This window comes from Lagenorhynchus albirostris, chromosome 14, assembly GCF_949774975.1.
Source record: "Lagenorhynchus albirostris chromosome 14, mLagAlb1.1, whole genome shotgun sequence".
NCBI lineage: Eukaryota > Metazoa > Chordata > Mammalia > Artiodactyla > Delphinidae > Lagenorhynchus > Lagenorhynchus albirostris.
The window spans coordinates 79,116,547-79,130,206 of record NC_083108.1 but is presented as its reverse complement, the minus strand read 5'-3'; the positions used below and the strand labels follow the sequence as shown (position 1 = coordinate 79,130,206).

Sequence of the window (13,660 nt, the reverse complement as noted above, 5' to 3'; positions counted from 1 at the left end):
ATTCTTCACAGAATTAGAACAAAAAAATCTTACAATTCGTATGGAAACACAAAAGACCCCAAATAGCCAAAGCAATCTTGAGGGGAAAAAAAAAAAACGGAGGTATCAGGCTCCCCGACTGTAAACTATACCACAAAGCTACAGTAATCAAGACAGTATGGTACTAGCACAAAAAGAGAACTATAGATCAATGGTACAGGGTAGAATGCCCAGAGATAAAACCCATGCACATATGGGCACCTAATTTATGACAAAGGAGGCAAGAACATACAATGGAGAAAAGACAGCCTCTTCAATAAGTGGTGCTGGGAAAACTGGACGGCTACATGTAAAAGAATGAAATTAGAACACTCCTTAACACCATACACAAAAATAAACTCCAAATGGATTAAAGACTTAAATGTAAGACAAGACACTCTTTGACATAAAAAAGTTTCCTATAAAACTTTTAGAGGAAAACATAGGAAAGACACTCTTTGACATAAACCACAGCAAGATCTTTTCTGACCCACCTCTTAGAATAACAGAAATAAAAACAAAAATAAACAAACAGGACTTAATTAAACTTAAAAGCTTTTGCACAGCAAAGGAAACCACAAACAAGACCAAAAGACAACCCTCAGAATGGGAGAAAATATTTGCAAATGAAACAACAGACAAAGGATCAATCTCCAAAATACACAAACAGTTCATGGAGTTCAATATAAAAAAAAAAACTATCCAGTTAAAACAATGGGCAGAAGACCTAAATAGACTTTTCACTAAGGAAGACATACAGATGGCCAAGAGGTACATGAAGAGATGCTCAACATCACTAATTATTAGAAAAATGCAAATCAAAACTACAATGAGGTATCACCTCACGCTGGTCAGAATGGCCATTATCAAAAAAGATAGAAACAATAAATGCTGGAAAGGATGTGGTGAAAAGGGAACCCTCCTACACTGTTGGTGGGAATGTAAATTGATACAACCACTATGGAAAACACTATGGAGGTTCCTTAAAAAACTTAAAATAGAACTACCATATGACTCAGCAATCCCACTACTGGACAATACCCTGAGAAAACCATAATTCAAAAAGAGAAAAAGCCACGGTGGGGTGGGGATGGTGGTGTGCTGAACTGGGCGATTGGGATTGACATGTATACACTGATGTGTATAAAATTGATGACTAATAAGAACCTGCATATAAAAAAACAAACAAACCAAAAAATAACCAATACTAAACTTTCTTTGGTTTATTTGTATGGAAATATGTTAATATAAATGTTTCAGACATTACATGAAATTCCTAAAAATCTTTTATGTTCTGGTATAATGTTGTAAGTCATAATTCTAGTTATTACTTTAAAATGTATATCTCAGAAATAACTAAACTTCCTTGTCAATTGCATTATTATGAACTTTCATCAAATCTTTAACCATGGTCATTTTTAAGTCTTTTGTCATTTACAGACAGTTCTGGGTGTACTCTGATGCTTTTGCAAAAATGTTCCTATAAAAGGGTTTCATCTTCAAGGAATTCATGGAAAAGACTCTGACAAGTACAGGTTTCTGGTAACTGACTATACTGCTGAACTGAATGAATAAGCATTTTCAGAACTCTAATGGAAAACTAATGAATTCATAAAAGTGCTAACAAAAGATCAAGAAGAAAAAAAAATTAATTACATGGGACTGAGTGAACTGATGAGGATGATTATAGTTTTTGTGACTTTGTTTGAATAATAATAATAAAAAAATCCCACAAGGACTCAGAGGCAAAATATATACAAATCAATTTTCACTGCAAAGTAAAGGAGCTGTTACAGTGGAGGATTACTGGACTGAATATCAATATTATGACATAGTACGAGTGTGTTTCATGTTTGGTAATTGCAATCATTGTTGCTTTTGTTGTGGTCATCCATTTAAAATGCTTGGTGTCAGTTTATTTATATCTTGTAAAAATAAGATACAGTGTGTGTGTGTGTGTGTGTGTGTGTGAAAAAAACAAAAAACAAAAAGAGACATGCACCACAATGTTCACTGCAGCACTATTTACAATAGCCAGGACATGGAACCAACCTAATTGTCCATCGACAGATGAATGAATAAAGAAGATGTGGCACATATATACAATGGAATATTACTCAGCCATAAAAAGGAACAAAACTGAGTTATCTGTAGTGAGGTGAATGGACCTAGAGTCTGTCATACAGAATGAAGTAAGTCAGAAAGAGAAAAACAAATACCGTATGCTAACGCATATATATGGAATCTAAAAAAAAAGGGTACTAATGAACCTAGTTGCAGGGCAGGAATAAAGAGGTAGACATAGAGAATGGACTTGAGGACATGGGGTGGGAGGGTGAAGCCAGAGTAGCACAGACGTATATACACTACCGAATGTAAAATAGTTGGCTGGTGGGAAGCAGCAGCATAGAACAGGGAGATCGGCTTGGTGCTTTGCAATGATTTAAGGGGTGGGATAGGGAGGATGGGAGGGAGGCTCAAGAGGGAGGGGATATGGGGACATGTGTATGCATATGGCTGATTTGCTTTGTTGTGCAACAGAAACTAACACAGTATTGTGAAGCAATTATACTCCAATATAGATGTATTAATAAATAAATTAAATAAAATAAAATAATTGAAAATATCTTAAAAAAATGCTGCTATATTTGACTTAAAAAATCAACCAAGTACCAGGGAAAAAAATTTAAACCCACAAACCAGATTCCTTTGAAAAATGTGAATGAAGATCAGTAGTCAAGATTCCACAGGATCAAATGCACAACCAATTCTACAGCAAAGCCAGATTAATGTAACACAGAAGAACAAGAGAAAAATCGAAGTCCACTTCGCGAGGCCTGCTGTATTTATAAAACAAGGTGATAGATGCCACAGAACATTAGATTTCTAATTCCTACATTATCTCCAAAATAGGTCAGGCAAAATTCTAACAAAAATCTCAATAGAAAGATACACTTTGTAGAGTGGTATCCGGAGGTGAACATTCTGTTTTCAGCTTCTCCATTAGACTCCTGGTTCAGAACCCCATTTTGAGGCGGGAGGAGGAGCCTTTAGCCTATGCCATCCGAAAGAATGAAATAGTCTAATTTTGTTTGAGGGTTTTTTTTAATAAAAGGTACTGTTTTCAAGTCAAAAGTTAAGGGAAGACACAGAAGGGAAAGGGGAAAGAAAGTGATTTTATAGAAGATTTAGGGCAAAAAAAATCCAAGGTAAATTCAGAAATATTCAGGAATCAGAAAACAGAATGTGGGAAGTGTCTTCCAATACTATTAGCCAATACAGTAGTCTTTTTACAACAACTCTTAAACTTATAGCAAAAGTGTTTGGCAATAGGTTAAGAAAAAGTCAGTAGACAAAATTAATTCCAATCCTTAAACAGCTATACAAACACCATTCTGTTTCCTCTGCAGATATATAAAACATTTTACAGATTCAGACTGTTGTTCTGGAGTATAAATTAGAAGACCAACTGTTCAAGTGCACATTCTCACTTAAAACTATTTGCCAGGTCTGATCAGAAATTAAGGTGGAGACAATTTATCCACACTCCTTTATTGCCCTGCTGTATTACTAGTTTTTTAATATATCTGGCGTTCATAAGACTCTATTGAGACTCTGCAGAGCAAGAGAAAAAATAAAACTAAAACCAGACAGTAACTGGGTGTACTTGCATTAGACAATACTACCAAGTAAACTGTCTTCCTGAAAATGTCCTGGACTTGTCTGAATTACCTACTAGGGAGTTCAGGAATGCTACCTTTTTTATTGGCACAAAAACAGACATATAGATCAATGGAACAGTATAGAGAGCCCAGAAATAAACCCACACATCTACTGTCAATTAATCTTCAACAAAGGAGGCAAGAATATACAATCGAGAAAAGAGAGTCTCCTCAGCAAGTGGTACTGGGAAAGCTGGACAGCTGCATGTAAATCAGTGAAGTTAGAACACTCCCTCACACCATACACAAAAATAAACTCAAAATGGCTCATAGACTTAAATACAAGACATGACACCATAAAACTCCTAGAAGAGAACGCAGGCAAAACATTCTCTGACATAAATTGTAGCAATGTTTTCTTAGGTCAGTCTCCCAAGGCAATAAATAAAAGCAAAAATAAAAAAACGGAACCTCATCAAACCTATAAGCTTTTGCACAGCAAAGGAAACCATAAACAAAACGAAAAGACAACCCACAGAATTGGAGAAAATATTTGCAAATGATGAGACCGACAAAGGCTTAATTTCCAAAATATACAAACAGCTCATACAACTCAATATCAAAAAAACAAACAACCCAATCAAAAAATGGGCAGAAGACCTAAACAGACATTTCCCCAAAGAAGACATACAGATGGCCAACAGCATATGAAAATATGCTGAACATCACTAATTATTAGAGAAATGCAAATCAAAACTACCACTTCACACTGGTCAGAATGGCCATCATCAAAAAGTCTGCAAATAATAAATGCTGGAGAGGGTATGGAGAAAAGGGAACTCTCCTATACTGTTGATGGGAATGTAAGCTGGTGCAGCCAGTATGGAGAACAGTATGGAGGTTCCTTGAAAAACTAAAAATAGAAAAGTTATAAACATGAAGAATATAGCAGATAATTTCTGTATGCTCTAAAAACATATAGAGATAAAATTTTAATAAATGAAACCATATATTTTAATAAACATGCAATACTTCCCTATTATGTAGGGAAACTACTACTGCTTAGGTTTCCATCACCTGTTCCACCATACCTGTTTAATTTTTTAAATCTCAATAAACTCTGTGCCACCTCCATACTGGCCTCAGTAAATGCTGATGGATCTCCATTTACTGTTTGGCCCTGGCATGGACATACATCCTTCTCTAACTAGCCCACAGCAAGGCTGAGGTAGTAAACTTTCTAACAGTACAGTTTTAACAGAAGACTATTAGAACATGGACTTACTTAGAAAAGCTACTCCCAAAGCCCACAGGCCCAAGAAAACCCCCTGACAGGGCTTTCCTGCTCAGCTTCCTGGACAGACGCCAGCCACAAGACCACCTGCCTATCTATCACCCCACCTGCCTACCTACCACAGGGCCTATCCTACCTCCTGCCCAAAGGGCAGGCTGTCGATCCCAATCACTTCTCCAGCTTTAGAGCTGCCTGCCTGTCCAATGTTAGCACCTCCTGACCATCTATAGAACCTACTGCACTCCTTGCTCCAAGAATGTGCCTACTCAGCTGCAAGGCTGTGGCCAGCCCCACCATACTAGAGCACCACCCATGAATGAATCTGGAACACAGAATTTAAGGATTCTCAGGCCACATCCTGCTCTGGGATCTGCCTCTTCCTTAGCGACTGACATGGCACTCCTAATGTCATGCCCTTCAGAAAAGATCCCTCTTTGTTACTCATAGGACCCCACCCTATCAGACATACAGGATGACCACATGAAAACAAAACAGTGCAACACCAGAATAAAATAAACTGTACAGTTTTATTTCTCACTGCTCTCTAATCACACATTCACAACCCAACTTCCTCCAACTACTACAACATACACAATTTTTCATGTCTCTGAACTCCATATGGGATTCAATGCCACCAATTTCAACTTTCCATTTTCCTGAATTCTTTCACATGCTTTGGTATCTCCAACTCTGAAAATGCCTACAGCAGAGCTTCTTAACATGGAGTACATGAACTCCCTAGGAAACAGTGAACACCACAGAATTAAATTAGAAGTCTCTGCGTATGTGTTTTGTGTAGGGTGAGGGTATACAGTATCCCTAAGTTCTCAAAAGGGACCCAAAATATATTAGGTCTTCAATTTCTCTGTACTGTCTATAGCAATTAGCATAGCAATGAATACATTACAGAGCTCAGTAAGTATTTGCTGCCTGGCTGTAGACATAAGACCACTTATGGCTTTCTTGTTCTTTGCATGAAACTGCTTCTTTAAAAGTATATGGGGCTGGGGCTTCCCTGGTGGCGCAGTGGTTGAGAGCCCACCTGCTAATGTAGGGGACACGGGTTCGTGCCCTGGTCCAGGAGGATCCCACATGCCCCGGAGCGGCTGGGCCCGTGAGCCATGGCCGCTGAGCCTGCGCGTCCGGAGCCTGTGCAAAAAAAAAAAAAAAAAAAAAAAAAAAAAAAAAAAGTATATGGGGCTTCCCTGGTGGCGCAGTGGTTAAGAATCTGCCTGCCAATGCAGGGGACACGGGTTCAAGCCCTGCTCTGGGAAGATCCCACATGCCGCGGAGCAACTAAGCCCGTGTGCCACAACTACTGAGCCTGCGCGTCTAGAGCCCGTGCTCCACAACAAGAGAAGCCACGACAATGAGAAGCCCGCACACCGTGATAAAGAGTAGCCCCCGCTCGCCGCAACTAGAGAAAGCCTGCGCACAGAAACGAAGACCCAACACAGCCATAAATAAATAAATAAATATATTTTAAAAAAAAGTATATGAAGGCCCTAATTTCACACATTCAAAAGACATTTATTGGGACTTCCCTGGTGGCGCAGTGGATAAAAATCCGCCTGCCAATGCAGGGGACATGCATTCAATCCCTGGTCCAGGAAGATCCCACATGCTGCGGAGTAACTAAGCCCGTGCACCATTAACTATAGAAGCCCATGTGCCATGACTACTGAAGCCTGCACACCTAGAGCCCATGCTCCACAACAAGAGAAGCCACCGCAATGAGAAGCCCGTACAGAGCAACAAAGAGTAGCTCCCTCTCGCCACAACCGGAGAAAGCCTGCAAGCAGCAACAAAGACCCAACTCAGCCCCCCCCCCCAAAAAAAAAACATTTATATTGAGAGCATATTGTGTGACAAAACACCATACTAGGCTCCAAGGATGAAAAAAATACAGTATACATACACACAGAACTCATAATGGGGGAGACAGAAACATCTAATTATAATACGACATGGTATAAGGGCAATGATGGAGAGATGCTGGAGAGGGGGCTTCTATGTGATAGCCGATATTATGAGAGTATATAAGCGACTGACATGTGGGTAAGAGCAGTGGGCAAAGAAAGAAAGGGAGTTCCCTGGTGGTCTAGTAGTTAGGATTTGGCACTTTCACTACCATGGCCCGGGTTTAATCCCTAGTCAGGGAACTAAGATCCTGCAAGCTGCAAGGTGTGGCAAAAATAAAAAAATAAAATTAAAAAAGAAAGAAAGAAAGAAAGAAAATAAATAAATAAAGTTGTTAAAGAGACTAAACCTTAAAAGCTCGTGTCAGGGAATTCCCTGGTGGTGCACTGGTTAGGACTCTGCTCTTCTACTGCAGGGGGCACAGGTTTGATCCCTGGTCGGGGAGCTAAGATCCTGCCATGTCGCGCAGCATGGCCAAAACAAACAAACAAACAAACAAACAAACAAAAGAGGGGTGGGAAAAAGTGAGAGAGAGACACTCAAGCAAATAATTACAATTTAAAAAATTGTTATTATTAAAAAAAAAAGTTCATGTCATAAGAAAAGAAAGAAAAAAAGAAACCCTAGGGGAACACAAACACATTGAAGGGCAGTGTGACAGAAATGAAGCCCAAGAATAAAGCAGGAAAGAACTGATTAATAAGACCCATGAAAAACAGAGGAGCAGCTTCTGAAGGAGGGTGAAATCAACAGTGTCAAATGCAGCAGTAAAGACTGAAACAGTCCAAAAGATCTAGCAACTAGAGGTTACTGGTAGCCTCAGAAGTTTCCAAGTTGTAAGCATAAAAGGCAGACTACTCCTCATGGGAGGAGTCAGTAGAAAATGTGAGTTAAGAAATTTGGATAAGAAAGGAATACAGAACAGTAGTTAGAAGAATTCAAGATAAAAAGGGATCCTTTTTAGGATGAGAAGGACTTGAACCAGTTGTCAGGCTAAAGGGAAAGAGTAAGTGGAAAGGAAGAGGTTGAAGAGTCTGGACACAGAGAGGTGACATGAAAGAGCAAGAACGCAGGAATGGTAAAATGGACAGAGTCAAGGGCATGACTGGAGAAGCTGGTATTAAACAGGAAGTGAGATATCTCCTCTACTAAAGCCAAAGGAAAGAGAACAGTGATGGCAAGGGGGAAGATAAATCTGTAGATGGGGGAGGGGACAGTTGATTATAGAGAGCATTCCCAATAACCAATTTTCTCATGTATGGTTTTTCACTTACTGTGACAAAGGAGCTGGCAAGCAAAAGTGAGTCTTAAGACTAAATCTAACTTGAAATAAGGAATTAGATGAAATTACACTGTACTAGATGAATCTAGAGTCAAAGGATGAGTGTTGAGACAAAATATGTTCTGTGTTATTTCACTAAAGCTGGTACAATATGTATTTTTGAACAACCATAACAGCTGAAATGCAGTAGGGAAAATAATCTAGGTCTAGACTTGGCAAACTTTTCCTATAAAGGGCCAGATGGTAAACATTTTTTGGCTTTGAAAGCCATATAGTCTCTATTACAACTATTCAACTCTATGGCTGTAGCATTAAAGCAGCCACAGACAATGCATAAATGAATGGGCATAACTGTGTTTCAATAAAACTTTATTTATTGATGAGTCGATTTGGTCCACAGGCTTTAAGTCTGCTGATCCCTGTTCTACAGGCTGAGAATAGTACAAAGGAAATGAAGCAGAAGAAGCATGAGAGAGAATGGGATAAGGAAGTACAAAAGAAGAGAAGCCACAGAACTAAAATACAGTTGAGTTGGGGTATTAAATCAAAGAGCAACATATGAATAAAGGAGCAATAGGAAGAGCAGAAAGAGAATAAAGGAAAAAAGGAGATGAGAAAGGGATGTTGGAAAGAGACAGAAAACCAAGTAAAAATCGAGTAGCAACAATATGCCAATTCCAAGGTAGACAGATACAAAGGCAGCTGAATGCCCTAAAAAAAAGATGGCAAAATGAAAAGGGGAAAATGAGAGCATCCCAGATCTGTCTGCACTGGAATTCAAATAAAAGATAAAACACACACTAATTTTCCAGTGATAATCTGATGGTCTCTTCTAATTACACATGTGCAAAATGAACCCACGGCTTGCAAGATGTAAAGCTACTTTTCACTTTGCCCATAAATCAAACTGGTATGTGTACAACATTCAAGAGGTCAGATGAAACTTATTCACCATATCCTAAGATATCAATTATTTCTAGGCCTATTATTCATTTGCATATGTATATGAATGACTTTTAAACCTTATTAAAATCAGTGAAGTTAGCATTAAAAACTTAAAAACCACATTGACCTTACTAACTCTAAGCAGTTTTCCCCAAAAGAAAGCCAAACATTTAAAAAGGAAAAGAATTTTTGAACAATATAATAATCTGCATATTTATTCTGCATGAGAATTTTGTTTTTTACTTTTGGCTTTATTTGTGGGGAAATCCTTTAAGGTAAATCCAGATTAATTCTGAACCAGCTCAGCTAAACAATAAATTAGACCACATAATTTATGTCACTATAGGACAATGTTTAAGAGCATGACTTGGGGTTAGACAGCATTTGGGTTTGTGTCCTCACTTTATCAAGTTAATTAATCATGTCTCAGTTCCCTCACCTACAACATGTGGATAATAATCACACCCATTTCAGAAAGAAGGTGTGATGATTAAATGAAAAAATGCACATAAAATGCTTAGCACAGACTCCAACACATAGAATAGGCACTTGATTTTAGTTACGTATGATCAACTTAAGATGTTGACAGTACTATTACAGAACAGAATTATAAGATAAAAGCTCAGAAAGGAAACAAATTTCCCTCTTCTTTTAGGAAGCTACGATGTAATATTAGTTTTTTTGTTCTTATCACTCATTCACTTCCATTAATCCTTGAAAAAAAAGCCCTCAATCCATCTACCCATTTAAAACATAGCAAAGTGGTATCAAACTGATACCAGTGGGGACTATTCAAGATAATCTACAATTCTGAGACAGAAAGGGCACTGTGAGGTAAGGAAAGAAAGTACAAATCCTCATGACCTCCAGAACAGAGCCATTCCTAGGATCTTATCATATGAAACTCACGGCTCACATGCCTGACTACACCTCAGAATCAAATACTCAGAGCCTCACCCAGGCTAATTACAATGAAATCAGAATCTCCAAAAGTGAGAACTAGGCAATTTTTAAAACCCATGGAGACTAAAATGTGAAACCAGCACTAAGAATCACTAGTTAAATCCTACCTTCCTTTACTCAAGGAGACTAGAAATATCAGTATGTGTTTAACACAAAATAATATAAATCTAAAAGCAGTACTAAGTGCCTTAATTTTCACAATAAATTATGCCAATTAATTACTCTAAAAAATTTTTCTCTATAGTATTTCCAAACTAATACTTTTATAAAAGGCAACTTCTGCCAGGATAGTGTTAAGAATCAGGATTAAGAGAACTGAAATCCTAAACACATGACTTAATACTATTTTCAGGATCCTATGCACTGGACAGAATTGTATAATTCACTAAACCACTACAGTCTTTAAATAAAATACCTGAAATTACTCCACTACTAGATGTCCTCATCAAAAAAACTATTTATGTACATAGTAAAATACATCCATCCCCTTACGAGTGTACTGAACACTGTCAAAGCTGTTGCTCTGATTTGCATTTTCTTGGCTTTCTACAATAAACACACATTACCTGAGAAATAAAGATATAATAAAATAATAAAATAAAGTAAAAATTTAAAGACATTAATTTTTAATGGGATCAATGAATGGGATGGATACCATACATGTCTTCAAGCAATATTTACCTTTCCAAACTTGGGAAATGCCAATTACCTTTAAGAACAAAAACCAAAGCATACTGTGAATGGCTTTTAGCTAAATGGCCTGGTACCCAATAGACCAGGGAACATCTGTTGCTGTTGTTGCCAATACTTTTTCCAGAGTGCTAAGTGATAAATTCAACTAAAATTTTATTTTTCCTTTTGACTTATGATCCAAGTCACTTTTTAAATTTAAAACAGTGAAATACTTCAATAGTATAAGTATAAATAATTTTGTGCTCCTGGACATAAACATAATCAACTCCAAAGGCAGTCGCTAAAAACAGACTTGTTTCCTTGTACAGGCCACTGAAGGACTCTTAGACAAAGAGTTGTGAATCAAAGACACAGACATTTAGGAAAACACAAGATCAAAACACAGTGCTTTCATCAGCAATGCAAAAGCAGCTACAGAGTATCTAGCCTGGCCAGCTTCTGAAAAAGCAATCTAACTAAAGGTGAAACCTTATTAAGAGGTCCAAGAGAAAGATTTTAACTTTCTGGAGGCTTGTAATTTCTAAATAACAGCATTATCAGTGCAACAATGAAAACAACTGTTGGTATAGACTGAATAATGAAAATCAAGAACTGCTGTTATAATTTGCAATAGAAATGACTACAGAATTTGAACCCCACCCCAAAAAAAATCATTTGATAATTTTAGAACCAATTTCAAAATTGCTCAGGAGAGCCTTTCAATGTGTTATTGAACACTCAATACTGCAGAGTATGTTCTCCAAATGAGTAACAGCAATTCCCATATCTTCCTCCTCAACAGACACCTGAAACAGACTAAATTTTAACATAACTGCATCACCGCTTTTATATTCTTAAAACATAGTCCCATACTCTGAATGTTTCTTCCAGTATACATGTTCTACTTCTTTACGTTTTTCAACTTCATTAGACAATCATTTTCTATCCATAGCTCTCTGCCTTTCTCCCTTAGCCCTGTGCTTTGATTTCTTTACAACTTAGAAAACTATTTACAGAACAATAAGCATAGTAAAACTGTATTTATAAACATTATAAAACTAAAAACATATAAGCTAAAACACTAAGTCAAGTGGGACAAGAAATTTTTAGTTGAGTATAATCAGTAGCATTCTTGATCATAAAACTTTAGAAAATTCTTTACAAACTATTTTTTAATAGAATACAAACTCTCAATATTCATCCTACCAAAAGTACCAAGGAATCTTCCCCCGAGGTTTTAAATATTTTCCAGCAAAAGTGCATTAAAATTTCCATTTCTCTTAATCAAAAAAGTCCATTAAAATTTCCATTTGTCTTAATCAAAAAAGTTCTTATTTCTTGAAAAAAAAAGAAAGAAAGAAAAAAGAAAAGTCTGTATGATTAGTGCAGAGAGTCTTTGCCTGAATATATCTAATAAACCATGAAGCATATTTAGGAAATCAAAACTCACCTCTTCTTGCATAACTGGAGTCCATATCTTTAAACTGTACCACAACAAAATCTGAACACTTGAACAAAATACTCTCCATTATTTCTTCACGTTTTGGCCCCGAACTGGAGTCTGTACTTTTCTCATGCGCAGCATCAAGTACCAAATCACACTAGGAAGAATAACATAAGTAAATATTCAAAACATTTATAAAATAAAATCTGACAAGAATACTTTAGCACATCAAGGTACTATTTCTTATATGCCTTTGGTAAAAAATTATCTCAAGACATCCTTATAATCATACCTTTTTCTCAGAAATATGATCTACTATCTATTCCAATATTCAAAAATCCTCTCATCTAAAAGTTGGTCTTTACTACCATGGTCTGTCTTAAGCACAATAGTGGTAAAGAGGAAAACAATGAAACGCCAGACCACTCTTCTAGTCCATAATACTTGCAAAGGCAAAAATATTTTAATAAGCACAAAGAGCAAGAAGTCTTTTTGAATACACAAACCCGCCTATAAAGTAATCAGTACTTGAAACTGAAGAGCGAAATCATTCAAAGTGGTTTTAAACAGCGCATTAAAAGTAAAGTACTATGCATGAAAATGTGACAAACATACCTGCCTCACAACTATAAATTGCTAAATCAGAAACTAATAAACACTACAAGGAAGTCATACAAACATATACAGTAGTTGATGATTCAAGGGGGTTTACATTTAAAAAAAAGAAAAAAAGTAAAAATTACCTTAGGACTGTATGTTTTAAAAACTCCTTCATATATACCTCCGTTTTTCACTTGTACTTCACATTTGGATCCCTAAAAACATACAATTAATTTATCAAAGAAACACTGTGCTATGAAGTCATGGGGGATAACTGCTTTCATTTTACTTTTTAATAGCTTCATTCAACATATTACGTAACCACTGACAGAATAAAAAATTTTAAAACATTAACAATACACCAAATTCTCAAAATTCTTCAGGAGGCCTTGCTCAGAGTCTGCAGTATAAGTTTAAATAGTGAAATTTAGTATTTTTGACTCCAGTTTTATTAAGCGACAAAATAATGCAGTAAGGACAATCAACTAGTAACATTATTTCGTACACAGCAGGGTTAACAAGAACACTTTTATAGTGAGTTGCAATGGCTTGAATAGAGTTCTCATCTGTTTTCTAGTCATCCTGATTAAACATGACCTAAGAAATGTTACTTTGAGAATCATTCACATTTTAACTTCATGAAATTATTTTATTCCACTCACAAGGCAGTTTCTCCCCAATACTCTGATAACTTACAACAACTGATGTAAGTATATGAACCATCCTCATATTTGCATAGATTCCATCAAAAGAAATCTGGAATATTAAGAAAAAACATTATTGGCACTCATTATTTATCTCTGTATATATATTAAAGTTAACACTTCTTTTGTTACAAAATATTTAGTTAGGTATACCTT

General features: G+C 36.6%; 1 protein-coding gene across 33 annotated transcripts in view; it reads right to left on the bottom strand.

Annotated features, from left to right (window-relative positions):
* Window positions 1-13,660, bottom strand: part of ATXN2 (ataxin 2) — a 127,612-nt gene that overhangs the window by 79,294 nt on the left and 34,658 nt on the right. For 32 of the 33 annotated variants that reach the window (XR_009534790.1, XR_009534792.1, XR_009534791.1 and 29 more), the window contains exons 3-5: window positions 13,497-13,556; window positions 12,944-13,015; window positions 12,207-12,357 (exon numbers count right to left, since the gene is read on the bottom strand). Coding sequence is in view for 13 of the 33 variants with exons in the window: in XM_060121362.1 (XP_059977345.1) it covers window positions 12,207-12,357; window positions 12,944-13,015; window positions 13,497-13,556 (283 nt within the window). In the remaining 20 variants the exon portion in view is untranslated. Of the gene's footprint in view, window positions 1-12,206; window positions 12,358-12,943; window positions 13,016-13,496; window positions 13,557-13,660 lie in introns of those variants that run through there. The other variant, XM_060121375.1, reaches the window with a different exon arrangement.